The sequence below is a fragment of the Pipistrellus hanaki genome (assembly GCF_964339955.1).
Source record: "Pipistrellus hanaki genome assembly, chromosome: 3".
Classification (NCBI taxonomy): domain Eukaryota; kingdom Metazoa; phylum Chordata; class Mammalia; order Chiroptera; family Vespertilionidae; genus Pipistrellus; species Pipistrellus hanaki.
Genome location: NC_140505.1, coordinates 127916080 through 127940929, shown reverse-complemented (window position 1 = coordinate 127940929; position 24850 = coordinate 127916080). Strand labels below are relative to the sequence as shown.

At 40.8% G+C, this 24850-nt stretch overlaps 1 protein-coding gene across 1 annotated transcript in view; it reads left to right on the top strand.

Annotated features, from left to right (window-relative positions):
• The first annotated feature begins 420 nt into the window (after positions 1 to 420).
• Positions 421 to 24850, top strand: part of RAB21 (RAB21, member RAS oncogene family) — a 35939-nt gene continuing 11509 nt past the window's right edge. The window contains exons 1-4 of the mRNA XM_084878874.1: positions 421 to 852; positions 14259 to 14318; positions 15287 to 15394; positions 20907 to 20970. Coding sequence (XP_084735000.1) covers positions 706 to 852; positions 14259 to 14318; positions 15287 to 15394; positions 20907 to 20970 — 379 coding nt within the window. The 5' untranslated portion in view covers positions 421 to 705. The remainder of the gene's footprint in view (positions 853 to 14258; positions 14319 to 15286; positions 15395 to 20906; positions 20971 to 24850) is intronic.

Below are 24850 nucleotides of genomic sequence, written 5' to 3'. Positions count from 1 at the left end.
GACTCAAGGGTCCCGGGTTCGATTCCGGTCAAGGGCATGTACCTTGGTTGCGGGCACATCCCCAGTGGAGGCAGGTGGTCAATGTTTCTCTGTCATTGATGTTTCTAGCTCTCTATCCCTCTCCCTTCCTCTCTGTAAAAAATCAATAAAATATATTTAAAAAATATATATGTTTTGTTTTTTTAAAAAAAAGAACGACAACGTCCTGCACTTCAGCATTCCACCTAAACTCACTCCTGGCTCCCCCAGTTCCCATGAAAGGCAGACTGGCGTGACCCGCAGACAGCCCGGCTCTGCACAGACAGCACCTCAGCCCCGCCTCCCCCGCCGGCCCCGCCCACCCCGGGAGGCGGCCAGAAGCCCCGCCCACCCCGGCGCGTCCTCCTGGGGCCGAGTTCTGGCGCCGCCCGGGCCGCGCGGTCACGTGACCCGGGGTGTGACGTAGGAGGAAGGAGACGCCATTAGAGGGAGGCGGAGAGGGAGCGCTCTTCTCCTTGCGTCTGGTGCCTGACGTGGTGGCAGGGGCCCTTCATTCCCGGACTTTCCCTCGGCCCCTCCAGGCCTCGCCGCAGGAGACGGGCTAGGAGACGGCGCCCGGGGCGGGCCGGCGCGGAGGGGCCTGCGGCCCGGGGCTGTGAGGGCGCCGCGGCGGCGGCGGCGGAGCTCGGCGCAGCTCTAGGGCCCGGGGGCCGGGGAGCGGACAGGATGGCTGCGGCCGGCGGCGGGGCGGCGGCGGGCCGAGCCTACTCGTTCAAGGTGGTGCTGCTGGGGGAAGGCTGCGTGGGGAAGACGTCGCTGGTGCTGCGCTACTGCGAGAACAAGTTCAACGACAAGCACATCACCACGCTGCAGGTGCGGCCCCGGGGGCGGGAGGCGGCGCCGGGCCCTGGCCCCTCCGGGCCCCGGGGACTCGGCCGCCGCGGGCTCTCCCGGCGCGGGGCTCACCGATCTCAGGCCTGTCCCCTCCGCCTCGGAGTGGCCCTCTCGAATTCGCCCTGGGGGCCGCCCGGGGTCCTGGCAGCCCGTAGACTGGAAGATACAGGCTGTGGGGAGTGGCGGGGAAGGGCCCCAAAAAGTCCCCAGCGACCCACCGGCTGCGCAGGTGGTGGAGTCCCCATTCTGGGGCTAGTTTTTCCCCTTTCGTTTTACTTCCGCTTGTTGGGCCCTTAGGTGCCTTCACGTTTGGTTACGGACACCAAATGTCACCCCCGCCTTTTTTGTTGTTTCTTTCGGAATTTGTTAATTTCGGAATTAGGAATGTCGCTGCGGATTTGATTTTGCGAACTAGGTGGTGACTTGTAACTTCAGCCGCTTACTAATGACTAAGTGTTTATGCAAGTTCAGTTGTGTCCTGTCTGCAAGAAACGTGCTGATGGGCAAAACTGTCATCTCTGGAGGGGTTTTGAAAGGACCGCTCGCCTGCCGGTGTGGGTTCAGCAGCTCCATGACCGCCTGCGTGGTTGTGACCGGTGGGGTCAGCCGTATTCTGCGGGGACGACCCACTTTCACATGGAAACGTCCTGCGAATACTGTCTTGTTTTCTTTGTTTCTGATGGAGAGAGCCGGCTTTCTTCTGTGGTTACATTGTGGTTCCTCAGAAGACTGTTAGAATGTAACCATGGATTGGGAGGGAAACCAGCCCTTGGAAGCAGTTGTAGGCTGTCTCCCTCTCTCCCAAAGAAACCAGGCTGCACGTGTTAAGGGGGAAAAAAAAATCCAACTAATCTGACTTGATCAGTGTAGTCAGAGGATAAACGCTAGCGAACTTTTGAGCCTCCATCCATTTAACTAGTTGTGTGATCTTGGGCAAGTTAAGTTAATCTATCTTGGCCTAAGTGTCTTCATCCTTTAAAGTGGCCATAATGTGGTATCTATCTAGTTCATAGGGTTGTCAGGACAAGTACACCTAAAAGCGATTCGGACCTGGTCTTAGTGTAAGTTCTTCATCATTTTTACTGCCCCAGATTGCACAATAGGTCTTAATTAATGATTGTGGAGTGTGTAAGAACATAGACACTATTAATAGAATTCACAATGTTCTTATTATTGTGACATTTGATGCTTGGTTCTATTATTAAAGTACCGAGTCTAGAATTTACAAATATGTTCCAGTTCTAATTCCAGTTCTATTTTTATTCCTGTGTAAAGCATAATATCTGAAAAAGTTAATGTCAGGAAACTCCTTTTTCAACATCCTTGTACAAGACGACTTACATAATTTTAATAGTGGATTGTTATTTTTGAGTGCTACTAGTGAGATTTGTAGGGTAAACTTGAAAGTTTAGAAAATCATTTAGGTAAAATAGCAATAGCTAATATTAAGGTTTGGTGTGTTTTTTTCATCAGGCCTATGAGCTGGATAGTTGTTTTGTTTTTTAAATATATTTTTTAATGATTTCAGAGAGGAAAAGAGAGGAAGAGAGAGATAGAAACATCAATGATGAGAGAGAATCATTGATGGGCTACCTCCTGCAAGCCCCATTCTGGGGATTGAGCCCACAACCTGGTCATTTCCCCTTGACTGGAATCGAACCCAGGACCTTTCAGTCCGCAGGCTGACCTATCCACTGACCCAAACTGGCTATGGCTGAGGTGGATAGTTTTGTTAGCCCCATTTTACAGGTGAGGAAACAGGCTTGATTAAGTTGAGTAATTTGCTAGTCATTACATTGCCACAAATCATGCTGCCCAAGCTGAAATTTGAACCCGGGTCTGATTTCAGATTTTGAGCAATTGAGTCACACTGCCTCTGGATATTGGTAAACCACCCCTTTTTAGTGCTAAGAGAAAAGAGAAAACCATTGCAATTGAGCTCTCAATTTTTATTTATTTTTTAAAATATATTTTTATTGATTTTGGAGAAGAAGGGAGAGGGAGAGATAGAAACATCAATAATGAAAGAGAATTATTGATCGGTTTCCTCCTTCATGCCCCACAGTGAGGACCGAGCCCAAAACCGGGGCATGTGCCCTGATCAGGAATCAAACCAGGACCTCCGGCCGGCTTAGCTCTCAATTAAAAAAAAAAAAAAAATGCCCTAGCTGGTATGGCTCAATGGATAGAATGTCGGCCTAGGGACTGGAGGAAGTTCGATTCCAGTCAAGGGCACATGCCAGGGTTGTGGTCTCAATACCCAGTAGGGGCATGCAGGAGGCAGCTGATCAATGGTTCTCTCTCTTATTGATGTTTCTATCTTTCCCTTTCCCTTCCTCTGAAATCAACAATATATTTTAAAAAACATAATTTAGCCCTTCCACCTAAAACTTACACTTTCCTTATACATTCAAAAAACACCATCAAAGCTAAAAGCAGGCTAGAGATTTTTAAATATCAGAAAATACACTGCTGGAGATTGTCCATAGGAAGTCCACTCACATCCAACTTAACTCCAGGAAGAGCCCCTGCCCATGTCTAGGCACATTCTCCTTACCAAATCCCAGGAATCTACACTGTCCTGTGCAATCTACGCAGGAGGGGATGAAATTATGGTAGATCTCCAGTATCAAAGCATAGGAGTCCTGATTTTGGTGTTTATATAACTCTCATTACAATATCTGGATTATATTATTGAATTGAGGATTTTGTTGTATTCCAATGTATGGAAACAGAATTATACCTAATCTCTTAGATATCAATTCATCTCATCTGATTCTAATAATGTTTTTCAGAGAAATTTGACTTCAGTGTGATCCATAAAGCACATCCTTGTAAGCTTTTAATTTCGTAATGGAGAGGCCATGCATCAGTAGATATGATAGAAAGTTTCCCTTTTTTCTTGTAAACAAAACAACGTACTACCTATCTTTGTAAAATACTTGTTTTGAAAAGTACACTCATGCATTCATATTTCAAAGAATTATAGGACTGAGGAATCTAAGATAATTTATGGTTCTCTGTTTCAGTCTCTTGTCTAATATTTCAGTCAACTGATTGTCTACTTTTGTCTTGAAGGAGTGATAAACTGACATAGAAAGTGTAAAACTATGCCCAGAGGTGACCTGTTTCATTTTTAGATAGGTCTAATTTCCAATAAGTTTTTCTGTGTGTAAAGCCAAAATCTGTTTCCCTGTAGTCTCCAGTCCCAGTTCTGCTACTGCATCTTGGTAGCACAGGACATCCCTTTTTATAGTTAAAGATAGCTGTCACATCTTGAGTCTTGTCATCTTTTGGATAAATAGCTCAGGTTTCTTTAACTGGATTTCCTATGATATTCTAAATCATTTCACTATTTTTTTTGTTTGTTTTTTTTGGAGAATTTTAATGAATTTATTTTAGTCAAACTGGCAACATGTACCAGGGAGCAAGATCTCAAATGCTTCTCATTTCACTATTTTGACAACTTTTCTAGACTCTCACTATGTATTTACTCATTGTCTTTTTATTTTTTTATTTTTTTATTGATTTCAGAGAGGAAGGTGAGAGAGAGAGAGAGAGAGAGAGAGAGAGAGAGAGAGAGAGAGAGAGAGAGAGAGAGAGAGAAACATTGATTGGCTGCCTCCTGCACACCCCACACTAGGGATCAAGCCTGCAACCTGGGCATGTGCCCTGACCAGGAATCAAAGTTAAAATGAGTAGCTAATTCAGACGATAGGGACCATGCCTTATTCTTCTTTACATGCCCTCCTGGTTCATAGGTTGACGCTCAACCACTGAACCATGCTGCTGGCTGGGCTGTCCTCTTTTCTTTAAAATGTGATGCCTTGAGCTGCAGAAATGATTGCAGTGATGGTTTCTTTTTATTTTTTTATTATTTTATTTTATATATTTTTTAAACATGTTTTATTGATTTTTGACAGAGAGGAAGAGAGAGGGATAGAGAGTTAGAAACATCAATGAGAGAGAATCATTGATCAGCTGCCTCTTGCACACCCCCCACTAGGGATGTGCCCGAATCCAAGGTACATGCCCTTGACCGGAATCGAACCTGGGACCCTTCAGTCCGCAGACTGGTGCTCTTAACACTAAGCCAAACCGGTTTCGGCTGCAGTGGTGGTTTGAACTGAGCAGAATAGTGCAGGCTATCACCTCCCCTGCTGAGAATCCTTTTCTAATACTGAAGTAGAAAGATTCTATCTTTTTGTCATACCAGAAATTATTGGGCTTGCTATTTTAGTCTTATTTACTTAAAAAAGTGTTACCAGTACATCCCTTAAATTATATTTTCTTGGATTTTGTAGTTGCTTTTTGTCCCTAATGTATTTTACCCATTAAATTTGACTGTGATAGATTTGTGTCAGTGATTAAAATCTCTTATGTCCTTTTCAATTTTTATTCTATAGATCAAAAACATTGATTTTGGGGTCAGGCAGTTGGTTGAGTCCTGGGCATGGTCCAGAAGAATAAGGCATGGTCCCTATTGTCTGCATTAGCTATACTCATTTTAACTTTGACACCCAAAGATTTTTCTTTAATTTCTGGCCAGGTCATTCATTAATAAAGACTTTGAAAGGCCGGAGAGAGGGCCAAGTACAGAGCTCTGCAGCAGGTCTCATTGTATTCCAGTGATGTGTGACTAGAGGTGTAGTTTTCTTTAGACTTTCAGAAGCTTAGGATGGGGCTTTCTTAGGCTAAGCATGGCCCATAGTCTTTTTTTCCCTTGAGTGAGAAATACTAATGGAATGTTGTACATATTAATGATAATGGAAGCAAAAAACAACTTAAGACTTGGGCTACTACCTACTGGATATAAAACCTTTAGAACAAAATGGTTGTTCCAAGCACTATAGCTCTAGCTTTTTTGCCCTGGCTACATTAATCTTGCCCCGGGGGATCACAAGATGCTCCGCCAAATTCTTGCAGAAGACAAGATACACTGTGTTTCTGCTAATGGAGGCCATATGTTGTGATAAAAACGTATGGCCTCCTAATGGGACTTTGGTTTGAATTTTGGCTTCTACTTAGCCACCATGATCTTGGTTATTCTAAACTTTGTAAGTTGGCTCTTTTTTTATGAAATGAGAGAATCTCACACATAGGATTTTTAAGTGGATTAAATAGAGAGCCATCATATGTAAAGCTCCTGCCACAGTGCCTGGCACATGTTTGTTTAATAAATGTTTGTTGTCGAATAAATAGGTGGTGCTTAATGTGTGTTGGTTTCTTCCATTTCAAAAAGATAATGGAATTTGGCATGAATTATTTTGAGAACTCATTCTGTCTCTGAGGGATAACTACATTTTAAAATTGTAATTTTTTAAAATATAGAAAAATATATTCATTATCAAGTTTTGGCTAGAATTGACTTTTCTGTTGGAGTTGACATTTCTGGAAATTCACTTCCTTTTTGAAAATTGTGATATTTGCTGCGCTTTAGTGCTTTAGTACTGCTGCCTTTTGCACAGCTTCTCCTAAGTTACTGATAATTGTGAAGTAATCTTGTATGTGAGCTCTCTGAGAACTCAAAATCCTTTACCTGGCCTAGGAAGCTTAATCTTTTTTTTTTTCTTTTTCTTTTTTTTAACATATTTTGATTTTTTTACAGAGAGGAAGGGAGATAGAGAGCTAGAAACGTCGATGAGAGAGAAACATCGACCAGCTGCCTCTTGCACACCCCCTACCGAGGATGTGCCCGCAACCAATGTACATGCCCTTGACCGGAATCGAACCTGGGATCTTCCAGTTCGCAGACGACGCTCTACCACTGAGCCAAACCGGTTTCAGCGGAAGCTTAATCTTATTTAGCAGGGGTGGGGGAACTTTTTTCTGCCAAGGGCTATTTGGATATTTATAATATCATTCACAGGCCATATAAAATTATCGACTTAAAAATTAGCCTGCTATATTTGGTCAAACATTTAACTCACCCCTAATGCCTTAGCATGGCCAGGACAAATGATTTTGCGGGCCGGACATTTCCCACCCCTCTTATATAGAGTCCTCAAGCTCTCTGATGTGATTTCCCTGCTGATTTGGGGCTTTGATAAAATTGGCAGAGGCAAGAAAGACAATTGGAGTGAGGGAGTTACTGCCTTTTCTCTGGAATTTATTCAAAGCAATACAGCTGAACCTAAGCAATTAAATTCAAGAATTGTTTATTTAATACGTGTTATATATCAAACATTGTGCTAGCTGGGGAATGTAAGATGAGTAAGATACTTTAACTGTTAGTTAGCTTTCTTGACTACGTATTTTTTAATATAATTTTTTATACTTTATTTTTATTTTTTAAATGTTTTTTATTTGATTTGATGGGAGAGGGCAAGAAAGGGAAATGGAGAGGGAAGGGAAAAGGCATGGGTGTGCTCTCAGGAGGGAGAGCACCTGTTTTTATTGATTTGAGAGAAAGGGGAAGGGAGGAGAGAAATAGTAATAAGAAACATCTATCAATTGCCTCCTGCACGCCCCCTACTGGTGGTCCAGCAGGGAACCTGGGCATGTGCCCTAACCTGGAATTGAACCTGTGATCTTTCAGTGCACGGGCAGCTCTCAACTAACTGAGCCACACCCGTGAGGGCTAGCCTTTATGTATTCATAAATGTTGTGCGTTCTATCTGTATATATAAAAGGCCAGTGGTCATGATGCCGTGACGGTGGAACAACCAAAGACGAGTCACCAGAAGGCTGCGTGCCTGGCAAGGCATGTGCGGTGGGCGGGGACTTGACTTTGGGTCCCGCATCCATCCTGGCATGGCCGGTCTGGGTCTCACACGATATCGCTCGCTGGGCCTCTAGTTTTGATTATAACCATCTCTTGTCTTTGATGTGTCTCTGTCTGTGCTCTTGGGTGATCGCTTTCTTTTCTCTAGATGTGCCTTTTTTTCCTTATTGACGGTGTTTTAAAATTACAAACTCTAATTTAAATGCCTTCTGTCATTTTCCTTTTTAGAATACTAACTGGAATTCCACCTGTCTGCCTCCAAGTGTAGGGTAGGTGCCTGTTATTTGATTAGCAAAACAGTGCTTGCTGTAAGTTTGGCTGGGCAGATAGTATCCTGACAGTTTGGCAAATGAGGAAACGTAAGATTTGAATTAGATTTCCAAGGTCCCACAAAAATAATGTGTACCATTTTTTTTTTTAAGCTAAGTCTACTCCCCCCCCCCCCCCCCCCTTAGTTTCTGTAGCAACACTTGGCATTTAGGTTCTAGTAGTTGGTTTTGTACTTGGCATCATAGTCTCTGGTGTAGGAATCTTGGTTTCCTTGTTTGTAAGATTAATGTTTGAATATCTGAAATATCTTCCATATAGTTCTGGAAGCCACATCACTGTTGATTCAGCCAGATATTCTATAAAATTTTTATAAAATACAATAGTTGAAGTCTTTTTCTAACAAATGGGTTTTTCTGAATTGTGGCTTTGAATTTCCAATATAGAAGTATTCTATATCTGACTGCCATTTTCTGCTTTGTGTTTTAAGCTACTTCTTTGAAGAGACTTTTTGAGTCTTTTTTGCAAGGTATTTACTTGGACTCTAAACTGATTATAGTGACTCTTTTTAGAAGCTAAGAACAAGAAATGTTGAGGTATTCAAGCACCCAGCTTAGTTTTCTAAAAAATTTAAATGTATTTGACATATAACATTGTGTAAATTTAAGGTGTATAACATATTATTTTTTACATTTTAATACTATAATATGATTGCCCTTGTAGCAATCTAGGTTAGTTTTCTGATAGCTCATTTTTATTGCCTTGCTACAAAGGACTAATTAAATTATCTGCCTGAATCCTTTCTTAAGTCTGAACATGGTGATAGATACTTTAGCCTGAACAGTGTTAGTGAATATAGCAAAAATAACATTACCATTCAATTACACACACACACACTAATGAAAATTGGCTGAATTTTAAAGATGTCAGATAAAATCAGGAAACTATTCGTCCACAATTCAGTTACTAGTCTAATTTAGGCATTTTGCTTTGTCAGTGGTTAGCAAGCACAACAAGTGATCTGGCTAACAACAACAAAAAATAGAGCCGAAGCCGGTTTGGCTCAGTGGTAGAGCGTCGGTCTGTGGACTGAAAGGTCCCAGGTTCGATTCCGGTCGGGATATGTACATTGGTTGCAGGCACATCCCCGGTAGGGGGTGTGCAAGAGGCAGCTGGTCGATGTTTCTCTCTCATCGACGTTTCTAGCTCTCTATCTCTCTCCCATCCTCTCTGTAAAAAAATCAATAAAATATATTTTAAAAAAATAGAAATGAAAATAAGTTATTAAAATACTTTCATTTGGGAGATATAATTTGTTCCTATTATTTCTCTCCTGTAATTCTATTTTGATTTTTTAAAGTAGAGATTTAAAAAAATTATCCGCCAAGATTTTTGATAAGATGGGCAAAATAAGCCAGCCTCAGGTGCAAATGACAGATGCCAGTCTGGAACTAATAAGATTGCTAATTTTGTTAATACCCCTGTGGTGTGGAAGATGAAGTCGTTGGAATTAGAAGTAGTGGTGCTGTGACTCAGTGTTTGAGGGAGTCAGATGGGAAATGTACTGTTTACTTCGATCCTCTTTACCTTGTGCCTACCCTGAGAATATTTTGGGAGATGCATTGGCATCCAGAAATACTTAGTGTCTAAGTAGAGGAGTGCCAGGTTAAGAATGTGTGTATGTTCTAGAATAGGCAGCATTGAGCAACAGAAAAAGCACTGAGGAGTTGGACAGGCTTTCATCCACTGTAGCACCTGACTCAATTATCTCACCTTTGATGTCACTGTATTATTTAAATCTTAAGTTCACAACTGTAAAATAGGGATAATTACCTACTTTACAGGGTTGTTACAAAGATTAAATGAGAATGTCCAAACACAGAGCAGTTTTCTTGGGAGTGAGTGTATTCATAGTTTTCATCAGATTCTCTAAGAAGTCCATAAACACCCCCCCTTTAACTCTCACTGACATGTAACAGAATTAAGAACCACTGCCCAGAGTATTGTAACCATAAGTGGTATCAGTAGGCTTGACAAATTAAGTGTGTGCCTCATAGAGGTGGTTAAAGAGGGTAAGACAAATTTCAGCTTTTGATCGTTTGCTGCTATCTTACTGTTACATAAAGTCTTTTCAACTTTATTCTCAAATATATAATTGTATGTTTTTAAAACTAGATGTTTGCTCTTTAAGAAAATACAGAATATTAAAAACTTAGGATGTCGGTAAAATGAGATGATTTATATTACAGAAGGAATTTTTCTATAAAGAAGGACTTACATTTTTCACTATGAATGCGGGGGGGAAAAAAGCTTTAGTGGGGACCCTTTGATAATGTGCTTTATGAGTACATCAGATATTTGAGTTAAAATAATTTGGTTTATAAGGAAGCTTTTAGGAACACATCTCTATTAAGAGTTACTAGAGGCCCAGTGCCTGACGTTGTGCAAGACCTAGACCCGCTGTGCTGGTGGGACCCGAATGACTCTCCCCACGCTGTGAGACCCATCAACGCACCTCCTAGTGACCGGGCGTCACGGCGTTACAGCCACCGGCCTTTTGTAACATAGATACTGGTACCTCCATTGATTTACCCAGGCACTTTATAAATATGTTTATCTATAATAATAATACAGTTGACCCTTAAACAACATTGATTTGAATTTCACGTGGATTTTAAAATAAATATGTACAGCGCTTAAATTTATTTTTTCATGATTTTTCTTAATAACATTTTCTTTCCTCTAGCTTATTTTTTATGACAATGCAGTATATAATACATATAGCATACAAAATATGTGTTAACTAACTGTTTGTGTTACCATTAAGTCTTCTTCCTGTTAATAGTGGGCTCAGTAGTTAAGTTTTTGGGGAAGTCTACAGTTATGTGGATTTTCATCTGTGTGGGTGTTGGTACTACTCTGCCTGCCCCTCTCACTGGAGAAGAAGTGTTAGCCCAGATCTCAGTCTGGGAGGTACTAGAGCATAGAAGCTATAAGTTCTGTTTGGAGCCAAACTACCTGGATTTCAAATCTTACTATATCACTTACTGTGTGACTTGAGATACTTATCCTTTTTGTACCTCAGTTTTTACATACATAATTTTTGGATAATATATAGTAATAATAGCATAATATGCTAATTAGACCAGACATCTTTCCGGACAACCTTCTGAACAAAGCCGGGGCTGTGAGGGAAGCCCAGGTCCCAGGTGCCTGCTGGTGGCCAGAGGGGAAGCCCAGTCCTGGGTGCCGGAGGGAAGCCGGTACCAGCAGCCAGGGGAAGGAAGGCCCGCTCTTAAACGAATTTCGTGCATCAGGCCTCCAGTAATTACATGTAACTCACAGGGTGCTATGAGAATTAAATGAGTTACTATTGAAAGTTCTTAGAACACTGCTTATTTTATTATAAGCTCTGCAAAAGTGTTAAATTAATAAAAATATGTGATTTTTGTTAACACAAGACTTACACCTATGAAAAGATAATTTACAATATAAGGTAGTATATGCTGTATATTATAAGATTAGGGTTTGTAAAATTCTTTAGGATAGAGAGACTCATTGTGGGTTGTAGGAGAAAACCTAAGACTATAAGGAAGAAGAGTATAGGTCAGAACAGAAGTTTGATATATATGATTCAGATAAAGAATAAAGAATAGGCCCAAGTTAGAGGGGGTATTTAATGGAAAAAAAAGCAAACAAAACAGAATTGGAGGGACTGTCTATAGCCCAGATAAGTTGAAGAGCAAGTAAAGAAATACTGTAAGCTATCTTGGGAAGACAGATGTAGACACATTGTGGAGGTCCTTGAATACAAAGATAAGGCTTTGAGATTTTTATTTGTAGGTTAGAGGCCCGATGCACGAAAACTGTGCACGGGATGGGGGGGGGGTTGCATGGAGAGTCCCTCAGCCCAGCCTGTGCCCTCTCCCAGTCCGGGAGCCCTCAGGAGATGTCCAATTGATTACTTAAGCCTGCTCCATGGGGAGCGGGCCTAAGCTGGCAGTCAGACATCCTTAATGCTGCCGCAGAGGCAGGAGAGGCTCCCGCCACCGCCACTGCGCTCACCAGCCATGAGCCTGGCTTCTGCCTGAGCAGCATCCCCCTGTGGGAGCACACTGGCCACCAAGGGACAGTTCCTGCATTGAGCGTCTTCCCCTCAGTGGTCAGTACGCATCATAGCTACTGGTTGTTCTGCCATTCGGTTGATTTGCATATTAGCCTTTTATTATATAGGATTGGGGTTCCCTAACTTGTATAAAGGAGAACTTTATGAATGATCTTGTAAAAAGTATTTAGCACAGCCCTGGCTGGTGTGGCTTAATTGGGTGGGCATTGTCCCATGCACCAAAAGATTGCCAGTTTAATTTTTAGTCAGGGCACATGCCTGATTACAGCTCAGTCCTGGGTAGTGGCAGGCTGGAGGCAGCTGTATGATGTGAATGTCACTCTCATGTTTCTCTCTGTCCTTCTCCCTTCCTCTCTAAAAATCTATTAAAAAATTTTTTTAAATGATACTTAGCATAGTACTTGACAGAAGGTAATCAATCATTCCATAACTGTTAGCTGATATTAGCAATAGTAGAAATGATTGTGTATTATTAATGACTATGCGTAATTTCAAATAGAAGTTTTCTGTATGTATTGATATTATAGTAATTTTAAATATATACTGGATAAATTGAAATGTGTACATTCACCGGACACTATGAGTAAACAAATGCACGTGCTGGAGCGATGTTTAATGCATGTTAGAACATCTGCCTGCACATGTTAAAACTGCTGCAGAAAGTCACACCATGTGACAACAGAACCAGTTACCACATGTAGTGCAGTATGATCACGTGGTAATCATTTGCAGAACATTGTTTACGAGCAGTAACTCTTGGATTTGAATAGGTAGACTACAGTTGTAGACATGTAATATTCATGTTGACGAAATTACTATGGTGTTTTTTCTAACATATGGCCTATTCGATAAAATTTGTTGAAAAATAACAGTGAAAACATGCGGCTGGCATGGCTCAGTGTTTGAGCGTTGACCTATGAATTAGGAGGTTGCAGGCTTGATCCCCACATGGGGCATGTAGGAGGCAGCCAATCAATGATTCTCTCTCATCATTGATGTTTCTCTCTCTCTCTCTCCCTTCCTCTTCCTCTCTGAAATCAAAAATCTATTGAGGGGAAGGGGGACTGAATTAACAACAAGAAAAACCTATTAATTTAATTATAAGCAAATCTTGGTTAAAAGCATTTTAAAATTAACAGGGTGTTAATTTTCACATGTGACATACAGACCGGAAATTTTGTCCATTAAATCCGAAGTCCATTAAATTGAAGTTGCAAAATGGAGGGTTTGCTGTATTTGTAGTCTTATCTTGCATTGACCATATAATGTGAAGTTTGCCATGGGACAAGGAGTTACATGTTTCAGCCTTCAGTGGTTTTACTCATCTGTCAGGAAAACCCCTATTGCAAGTAAAGGGGAGATCATCACCTTTTCTCTGAAGCTGGCTTTACATTTCCTTTTTTAGGCTCTCCCTTCCCCCTTCTAATATACTTGGCAAGACCCTTCATTTTAACAATGATCATATGGTATTTTAATTCTCTACATTTTTATTTCTACAATAGACATAAGTTCCTTGAAGGCTGGAACTGTTTCCTTTCATTACTGTGACATTAGTATCTAGAAAAAGTATTAGATAGAGGTGAAATAATTGAATTATAAAATAATTGCAAGAATATTTTTGAATAATATTGGTATTTATACATTAAGTAAATTAGTAGTAAACATTTGTTTTATCTCATTATAGAAATCTCTTAGATTCTATATTGAGTAGTTAAGGTGGTATCAAATTCAATACTCTAAGAAAGTTTTTGATGGGGAAAAATTAAAAAAAAATATTTAAGTACAGTTTCTTTGTGTGTTTTTTTTTGTTTTGTTTTTTAAATATATTTTATTGATTTTTTTACAGAGAGGAAAGGAGAGGGGTAGAGAGTTAGAAACATTGATGAGAGAGAATCATCGATCAGCTGCCTCTTGCACACCCCCTAATGGGGATGTGCCTGCAACCCAGGTACATGCCTTGACCGGAATCGAACCCGGGACCTTTCAGTCTCCAGGCCAATGCTCTATCCACTGAGCCAAACTGGTTTTGGCTTCTTTGTGTTTTTTATAACATGCTTATAAAACTATATTTTTCTTAAATTAGAATGTAAGTAATTTTCTTGCTTCATTGAAAATGTTTTCTCAGTAAACATTCATAAAAATTCAGTGGTTATTTTTTCACCCAGATAACTTGGGATTCATATTGAGATGATTTATTCATCTATAGTTAAGTTAAAAAACATTTATTTTATATGAAACATTGTTTAATGTATATCTCTGTTTTCTTAGGCATCATTCTTAACAAAGAAGTTAAACATTGGTGGAAAAAGAGTAAACCTTGCTATATGGGTAAGTTAACCTTGAAAGTTAAGTTCTCTGTCATCTTTGTACGTGGATAACTGTTGACTCAAGGAATAGTAACTTGAAATTTTGAATTTTTAAAAAAATTAACTCTGGATTAGCCAAAACTTTTTAAAATATTTTTTTTTCTAGAATCTGGTTAATAATTATATCTTGAATACTATTATATACATGAATATTGTTATAACTTTTCAGTTGGGTAAGGATTAACTCAGGTAATTCCATGTTAGAGACAGGAAAGCTGCCTAGCCGTTTTTAAAAATATGTTTTGTTTTGTTTTTTTAATTTTTTATCTTAGAGAGAGGAGAAGAGAGAAGGAGAGGGAGAGAGAAACATTCACTTGGCCTCCTCTTGCACACAAACCTACTACCTGAGCATGTGCCCTGACCAGGAATTGAACTGGCAACCCTTCAGTGTACAGGACTATACTCAACCAACTGAGCCACACAGGCCAGGGCCACGAGCCTTTTCCCCCTTGTCTCTATGTTCCACTCTTCTAAGGAAGTGACGAGTGGGGAAAAGGGTGAGGATGATGCAGTAGGTACCTTTTGGCAGTCCGTCCTGGTGCCTCCTTTCTTTCCTGTCTCTTCCCTCCGCGGGAAGCCTAAATTTAGGGCCAGGCCTGTTCCTGGCTTACAATGCCATCTTGGTCATTCTGACCCTGAGGAAACCGAACTGTTTTTTTTTAGTGGGAGTGGGAAGATTGCTGGGGAGGAAGATGGTTGGGAAGGGAAATAGAAACTTTGTATAACTGTAAAACATTAAATATTGATTATAACTTGAGCTTTAAAAAGTTTTTGTAACCTGCTTTGTTTCTTTTAACAGTGTTTTGTGGTTATCTATAACTTCATGCCCCACTTTTTGTGGTCATGAACTTTTAGTTAAAAGTTTACTATAATTGCAATAGGTGTATTTTTTTTCCTTCTGATATAATAAGCATTTACTTCTTTATTTAGGATACAGCAGGTCAAGAGAGATTCCATGCATTGGGTCCAATTTACTACAGAGATTCAAATGGAGCTATTTTAGTTTATGATATAACAGATGAAGATTCTTTTCAGAAGGTATTTTATTTACTTATGAATAGATGACTTAATAGAAAAACAACACTGATTTTTCAAGTTTCTGTAACATGCTTTTGATTACTAATGTGATTAGTTTTGATTTTAAAGGTATAGTCTGTATATATAATAAATTGTGACCACTCATGTTTTTTAATGGAGTATTTAATTCGTGTTAACAATATGAACACCAGTTATTAATAGTTAAAACTACATGACTTTCTTAGACCTTAGGAAGGGAATCTGAAGTAAAACTTCAGGAGAATATAGGGGCTTTTTACTTTCCTGTTAAAGAAAAATCACGTGCATTTCTTAGATACTGGGCAACTGAACATAGGCATACTGGGCAACTGAAATCTTGGTACAGCTGCATGGGCTTCCTAATTGTGAAGAAAAAAAGAACTAAATCAAGTTTAAGCTCTTTCTCCTCACTAAATGTTCTGGAGGATATAATATTACTTTAAAAAGTGTTTCTTTAAAGTTCTCAATTTTTTTCGCCCCTATTTATTTATTTATTTATAATATTTTTATTGATTTTAGAGAGAGAGAGAGATATAGAAACATCAGTGATGAAAGAGAATCATTGATCAACTGCCTTCTGTGCACCTCACACTGGGGATCGAGCCTGCAACACTGGCAGATGCCCTGACTGGCAATCGAACTGTGCCTTCTGGTTCATAGGTTGACGCTCAACCATTGAGCCATCCAGGCTTGTACATCAACAATATAGAATTGGGACTAAAAATTAGTTACCACCATTAAACTTATCTCTGGCCCTAGCCGGCTTGGTTCAGTGGACAGAGCATCCGCCTGCTGACTCAAGGTTCCCAGGTTCAATTCCAGCCAAGGGCACATGCCTGGGTTTCAGGCTTGAACCTCAGTAGGGGGTGTGCAGGAGGCAGCCTATCAAAGATTCTCATCATTGATGTTTCTATCTCTGCTTCTCCCTTCCTCTCTGAAATCAATAAAGAAATCTACACTAATAAAAGAGACACATGCAAATTAACCACCATTCTGCTACACCCACAGCCAATCAGGATTGAGTATGCAAATTAACCCAACAAAGATGGCAACAGCCACTGAGCTGGAGAGAGTAGGAGGCTTGGGTTGCCCCTGGCAATGGAGGAAGCCAAGCTTCCTGCCTGCACTGACTGGCCCTGGCCTCAAACTCAAGGCTACAAAGTTTCAGTTGTAGAAGACAAATCCCAAATACCTGCTTCCAGCCAACCCTGGCCTCCGCTTAAGAAGGCACTGAAAAAAAAGGGGGAAAAGGAGGGGTTGGGAGCCTGGATCACTGGAGGGCATGGCAAGCCTGAAAACAGCCCTCAGCCCTTCACCCAGGTTGGCCACACTCCCCTGGGGTGAGGGTCCCTGCTCAGGGGCTTGGCCAGCCTGCAAACAGCCATCAACCCCTCACCCAGGCTGGCCAGGCATCCCAGTGGGGACCCCTACCCTGAAGGGGGTATGGCCATCCTGAAAACAGCTCTTAGTCCCTCACCCCATCAGTGGCGGTCAGTTGGAGGTGATCAGGACAGTGATGGGCGGGGGGGTCAGTTTGGAGTGAGCAGGCCAGCAGGGGGGCAATTGGGGGTGAGCAGGCCAGCAAGGGAGGCAGTTGGGGGCGAGCAGGCCGGCAGACAGAGTGGTTAGGGGTGAGCAGGCTGGCAGGCAGGCAGGCATGTGAGTGGTTAGGAGCCAGCAGTCTGGGATTGTGAGAGGGATGTCTGACTGCCAGTTTAGGCTGGATCCCTGTAAACCAGCAGTAGGACATCCTTCAAGGGGTCCCAGATTGGAGAGGGTACAGGCTGGGCTGAGGTACACCTCCACCCCGCCCCCCTGCACGAATTTTGTTCACTGGGCCTCTAGTATATTTATAAAAAACAAAAACGTTATCTCTGAACTAAGGGCCCCATGCATGAATTTGTGCACCTTGAAAGAAATTGTGGACTGGGAAGCTGCAGTGGGCACTGGGGCGGATCTTGGCCCATCTTCTGCTCCCACCGTGGCCCCTTCCACCTCGGCCCCCGGTCTCCTGTCTGCTGGCAGCCCCCCTCCTGTTGACAGGCAGCCCTGCTCCTATCGTTTCCAAGCGCTTTCGACATTGGCCCCACTTGCACCTGCTATCAGTGGGGAGCAATTGGGGCAGGTGTGAGCAGGGCTGGCACCATCAGTGGGTGCAAGTGGCATCTACTGCCCCCATCATCCCTCAGGAGCAGGGGGAGGTGGAGAAGCCCTCCGGGGCGATTGGGGCCAGCAGCCACTGCTCACACCTGCTGACAGCGCCGAGAGATCAGGACTGGCACCAGGTGCCAACAGTGGGTTTGAGCTGCGGCTCCGTCAGCAGATGCAAGCAGGGCTGGCCCTAGCAGCAGGTCCAGAGCCTGGTGGGACCGCAGCACATGTGAGCAAAGAATTTTCAGTAACCACCAGAGGCTCTCCCCCATGACAGTGACCAGCTCCCTGCCTTGGTCTGGCACGCCTGCTCACCTGCTTCATCCCACCACAGCCAGTGCCCTCCATGTTCCGCGCTCTGTCGCCTGCCATAATGTACGCACACTGCCTGATGGTCAGCGCACATCATAGTGACTGGTTGTTCAGTTGTTCCACCATTTGGTTTATTTGCATGTTAGGGTTTTATTTATATAGATTGTCATCACTATTAGAATAGTGACTGATTACTTATTTGACCTATCCTCTGAAAGCCCCTTTTGGAATTTTTCAAGGGTGTATAATCAAAAGGAGTAATATCCAAAGCAAAAAGTTATCTTAGTTTGAGTTATAGTTGTTTCATGTTGAAATTGCTTGGCTTTTTAGTGTTTTGTTTTTCTTTTTCTTTTTCCTTTTCCTTTATCTCCTAACATTTAGTAACTGATGAAGCAGATATATGTTAGCTCTTATATCAAGCATGTCAAACTCGTTTAAATAAATGAGGCATGCAGCCAGCTGGCTGTGAGTTTGACATGCTTGCCTTAGATTATTGATTACATGGAAAAACTAAGTTTAAGTGGTAGGGAAATGAAACAATGGCAGATTTAATGATATTTTAAACAGTTATTTTTAAATAGTTCTTTTTGGGCTTCTATTTGGTGCTATTTGTTATCCCTTCCTGCCTTTTTAAAATTTTTAATATAATTTTAAAATTTGATCTTGGAGGGGGAGAGAGGGAGGGATGGAGGGAGGGAGGGGGAGAGAGAGAGAGAGAGAGAGAGAGAGAGAGAGAGAGAGAGAAACATTAATGTGTTAGAGAAACATTGATTCGTTGCATTTTGTACATGCCCTGACTGGGGATGGAACCTGCAACCTGGGTATATGCCTTGAGCAGAAATCAAACCTGCCACCTCTTAGTATTCCAGGCCGATGCTCCAACCAAGTCACACTGGCCAGAGCCCTTCCTGCCTTTTTACATTTTAAAAAAATGGTTTAGGTATCTTCTTGATAAAGAGAAGGTTGAGCCCTGCCTGGTGTTGCTCGGAGTTTAGAGCATTGGCCTTTGAACCAAAGGGTCGCAGGTTTGATTCCCGGTCAAGGGCACGTACCTGGGTTGGGGGTTCACCCCCTGACCCTGGTCAAGGCGTGTATAGGAGGCAACCAATCCACGTGTCTCTCTCGCATTGGTGTTTCTCTCTCCCCCCTGTTCGCTCCTTCCCACTCTTCCTCAATGGGAAAAACATCCTCTGGTGAGGATTAACAAAAAGACAGAGGAATAGAGAAGGTTGAGTCTCTTAGTTGAAAAGTGACCATTTATTTTGCTGCATAACAAAACTCCTAAAACTTGGTTGTTTAAAACTATTTACTATTTCTCATGATTTTGTGCGTCCTCTGCTATATTTGATGTCAGCGGAGTCATTCATGCAGTTGCATTGAACTAGGAGTTTAGCTGGACTGGAACCATCCAAGGCAGCCTCGTTCTCCTCCATATGGCTTCTCACTTCATTTGGTGTCTCATCTTTTGGTGCTCTCACCACATGCTCTCTCATTATTCCATATTCTAGCCTAAGCTTCTTATATGATAACTGGATCCGAAGGTTGTAGCTGCCAATCCTTAAGGCATAGGTCTGGAACTGGCATAACATTATTTCTGCCATGTTCTCTTGGTCAAAGCAAATTACAAGGCTAGCCCAAATTCAGAGGAAAGGGAAATAGAGTCTGCCTCTTGATAGGAAGATTGGCAAAGAATTTGTGACGATCTTTAACTCACCACAGAATGTATGGGGTAACGAATTGGATGCCTGTGGAGGGAGATCTTATTGGAGGTGAATAACAATTTTTTTAACTAGTTAGATTTATGATACCATATGTATAGAGAGCAGAGTAATACGTAATTGGATTCAGACATGTTTCCTTTGAAATGAATAGGATGGACATTTTATACCAGTACTATCAAATTTTTCTTATGTGAAGTCAACTAGGGGCAGAAATTAAATGCTTATCTGAAAACTTTATATACATGTGAGTGAAGCAAAAAGATGGGACTGTTCTGAGAAAACTGGTTCAGTGCTATTGCAGAGAAAAGGTAGTGATAAAGATTACCTTTGCTTTTTAAAGATTTTGGGTTTACTAAAGAATTCCTCTACATTCTTGCAGAGAATAGGAGTATAATGCTGCTACATTTTTACCATTGGACCAGATGCACAGTAAATTCTTACCATATATTTAATGTAATATTTGTAATTTATAGATAGATATGTAATTTTTTTGGAAGATATATAAGTTCTGTGTAATTTGATTGCATACAGAATAAATTCCATTACAAAAAAAATGAAAGGAGGTATCCAGGTTTGTTTTTTATCTTATTTTGTTGTAATCAACATCATTAAAATCATGGCTTCAAAAGATTAATTTTCTTAATTCTAGTTTACTCCCAACTGGGCCTACTGCTATGGTTCATCCATAATAAAGTAGCAGCTTGTTACTGGAGTCATTGTATACCAGTGGTTCTCCAGGAGTGGGTGGAAGTGTCTGCACAGATCTGTGGTTGTCACAACTGGAGGGTGATACTGGCATAGTGGTTAGGAGGCCAGGTTTGCTGCTAAAAATCATATATTGATTGCACAGAACAGTCCCTCATAACAGAGAATCATCTGAGCCAGTATTTTCCTTTAAGTGTGTGACACAGAAGCTCCTATGCTCTCTATTTCAGAACCAGTTGGGTTAAGTTCTTGTGTTCTTAAGTCCAAAGTGACTCTATCAAGTACCTGTTATTAGAGACATGCTTTTGCCCTGGTGAATAGCTCTGTTGAATCTATAGAAGATTTATGAACATTTGTAATAAGAGGTACTTCTCTCTGTATCTGTATGTAGACATAGAGAGAAATATTTCTATTGAATGTTTGTATGCATGTTGTTTATAATATTACCTGGCAATAAATGATCTTACTGTGAATCATTCCTGGTAACAACTAAATATATGATGGTTAGCCAAATTCTGAGGTATTTTGACACTGTTGAATTTTGGGGTGTTGTAATGGTAGTCTTGTAACAATTTGTTTTAATATTAATTCTTTTATATACATAGGTAAAAAACTGGGTCAAAGAATTGCGGAAAATGTTGGGAAATGAAATCTGTTTATGTATAGTTGGTAAGCATCATTACTTTTTAAAAATCTCCTTTGTTTTCTTAATGCTTTGTTAAAGAATAGTAACCAGTAATTCTCATGTTAAAATTATATGAGAAAAGAAGAATGGCATTTTAATGCATAATGTTTTGGAATAATACAGTATTTGAAAGTGCTCTTTTAGGAGATTTAAACTCTGTACCTCACGAATGCCTTGGGGAACAAATGGGAAGCTAAACATGTAAGGCTTTAAGTCCCCACCCTTCTTTCAATTTGACTTTTACTCTTTCACCATAAGATTTTATTTAGAAAATAAGTTCAGGAACTAAAATTAAAACCAATTACTTATGCAAGTGTTCTTAGTCTCTACATTTAACTACATACATTTTTAAAAATCGTCACCTGAGAGCAGGCTTAGAGAGAGGGAGGGTGGGATAGATGCTACATGTTAGGCAAGATAGTAGGAATATTTCAGAACTGAACACTGAGATAGTAGGCTATATAGGGGTTTGGGGCCAAAGTCGTATCTAGTCATTAGTGTGTTTGGCCTGCCTTTCTGTGGTATATGGGACTTGCTGGGGATAGAAGTGGCTATGATTATTAACAAATGAATATTTGAGTATTTAGAATTGGGATTATCTCTTGGAAGAAAGAAATTGCTAATATATATTCAAAGAAGTCTCAGGAGCTTGTTACTTGACCAAGTTATAAAGTAACATTTTTTAAAAACTAGGTAAATAAGCTTATGAATATTAAGCTTAATTAATGTAAACTGTTTATTCTTCATGTTCATATTATAAGAAGGTTTAGGAATACTGTGTCTGGTAGCTTACTACTCTAAGTAGGGTAAAATATTCATATTTCATGTTATATACTGTTTATTAATGATTGGTATAAAGTATAAAAAGCTCACTCTCTTTTCTTTCCTCTTGGCAAATGTGACATGGGCTTTTAATTGTAATTCAGAGCTGGAAGAATTTGGAGAGCCCATTTATCACACACAAAAAAAATTTCACAGTTAATAAAGTCATATCACCAGTACCTTAGAAGCCCCACCTGTGTTTCTTTCTCATCCCTACATTACCCAGCTGCCTTCTCCTCACCATCTCCTACTGCCAAACACTATCTTGACTTTTTACTTAATGGATTAGTTTTGTTTTGAATTTTATATAAATGTAATCATAGATAATGAACTCTTTTGTGTCTGATTTCTTTGGCTTTACATGATGTTTTCAAGATTTCTCTGCATTCTTGTATATAGATGTAGTTCATTTTATTCTCTTTGCTATCTAATACTTTATCCTGAATATTCTACAGTTTATCCTTTTGCTGTTGATGAACATTTGCATTACTTTTTTCACCTAGTGATGTTCATTCTATTCTCTGCAATAGTTCTTTTGTTTTGTCATTAAATTCAAAATAATAATACCTCACAAGATTGTGGTGAAGATTAGATATGATTTGGAGAACACTTAGCATAGTGAAGGCATTGGACAAATATTTGTACCTTTTCCTGAACATAAGACAACCTTTCAAACCTTTGAAGCCTGCTGGATAGTTCATCTACAGTCTTATATTCTTGGTCTTCAATTTTTTTTATTGGTCTAACTTCCAAACATTTTTATCATCCTAATTATTTTTTATGGGTTTATGTCAATGTATCAGGGTATCTCCTATGCTTAAAATTAACCCTGGAATCAAATATTATTATTATTTTTTAAAATATATTTTATTGATTTTTTACAGAATGGAAGAGAGAGGGATAGAGAGTCAGAAACATCGATGAAAGAGAATCATCGGTCAGCTGCCTCTTGCACACCCCTTACTGGGGATGTGCCCGCAACCAAGGTACATGCCCTTGACCGGAATCGAACCTGGGACCTTTCAGTTCAAGGCCGACGCTTGTCTATCCACTGAGCTAAACTGGTTTCGGCTGTAATCAAATATTATTGAGCCAGTGTATACTTATATGGCTCTCTCTCTTTTTAATCCTCACTGTCCTTCTAGCAACATTGCCCAAGATTGTATACACTTGTTAGCCATGTCAAGTCAGTGTCTCTTTTTATGTAGATTATAGACAACAAAAATCTGAATTACCTTTTTATAAGTATTGCTCTTTTGTCAGACTTTTCCCATCTTGTTCTTCTATAATTGTTATTTAAGCCTAAGTGTAGGAATTTCAACTTATCTTATGTTTCTGAATAGATGTAAATTCTGAGCCTTGTAGGTCTTTATCTAAGCCTCTGATAATGTGTTAACCAATAATAGAGAACTTCATATCTCACTGGCAGAGACTTATTCCCACTCTAGGTTTTAATTAACCTATTGATCACCATCCTATTTGCTCTATTTGATAGTATTTTGGTTTTTGTCTGCCCTTAACATTTGTATGTTTGTTAAATATTATTTTTATTTTTACTACTTTTTAAATTTTTTTTAAAAGTGAGAGATGAAGGGAGAGGGAGAGAGAAACATAGATGTGAGAGCAAAACATCAATAGACTATCTCTTGCATGCTCCCAACCAGGAGTCTAGCCCAAAACTCAGGCATGTGCCCTTACCAGGAATTGAGCCAGCAATCTTTCTACACATGAATAACACCCAACCAACTGAGCCACATCTGCCAGTGCCAAATATTTATTATAATAAGTTATTTATTGAGTGCCAGGTACTTTTCTAAGAACTACATGTTTATTATTTCGTTTACACTCCTGACAATACTGCAAGGGAGGTATTTTTGCCATTTCTATTTTACACCTGAGGAAATGGGCTTGGAGAGCTTATACTTTCCAAAATACATAGGTAGTTGGAGGTAGACGGGATTTTAAGAAGGGTCTGTCTGTTACTTCAAGCCCATATCCTTAATCACCATTATATATTGCTTACTATGTACCAGGCTTTAGGAATTATGTAGTGAATAAGTAAACAAAATAAATAATGCCTTTGTTTTCTCAGAGTTTATTGTGTAAGGCACATGTGTCAAACACAAGGCCCGAGGGCCAAATCCAGCCCGCCAGGCCTTGCAATGTGGCCTGCACCGCGCTGTCATCACTGCACTCCGCTGTCAGTTTATGACATTGTCAGTTTATGACTGTTTAGTAAACCATTCGGCCCGCGATTTAGGCTGGATTTTAGATTTGGCCCCTTCTCTGATTGAGTTCGACACCCCTAGTGTAAGGAGAGAGGAAAAACAAGCTATTTTGCATTACTAGAGGCCCAGTGCACGAAATTCGTGCATGGATGGGAGGTCCCCTCAGCCCGGCCTGCACCCTCTCCAATCCGGGACCACTGGCTCCTAACTGCTCACCCGCCTGCCTACCTGATCGCTCCTAACTGCCTCTGCCTGCTGGCCTGAACTCCCCTAACTTTCCCCCCTGCCAGCCTGGTTGCCCCCAACGGCCCCCCCACCACTGGCCTGTTTGCCCCTAGCTGCCCCCCGCCCCCCCCCCCACTAACCTGGTTGCCCCTCAGTGTCTCCCCCCACCCCCCACTGGCCTGGTCGCCCCATGTAGCCTACTGTTCAGTCATTTGGTCATCCCTCACTAACCCCCCTGTTGGCCTGGTCACCCATGCAGCCTTTTGTTCGGTTGTCTGTCTGGTTGTCCATCTAGTTGTTTTGGTCGTGACAGCTCTGGCTTTTTATATATTAGGATGATAAATGCTATGAAGGGTGGAGTACTACAGAGTGCTGTGATAGTTCAGAAACAAATCTAACTAAATTTAGGGGGTCAAGGATTAGGGAAAGATTTCCTAGAGCATGGGGTTAATAACTAAGTTAGCTAGATGGAGCCAGCAGCATGGTGGTAGAAAGTATCTATCATGGGCTTTAACTCTCTTATAACAAGATTGAGTTTCCATTTGATCATTCATTGTAATTAATATGGCTAATATTAATAACTACTTTT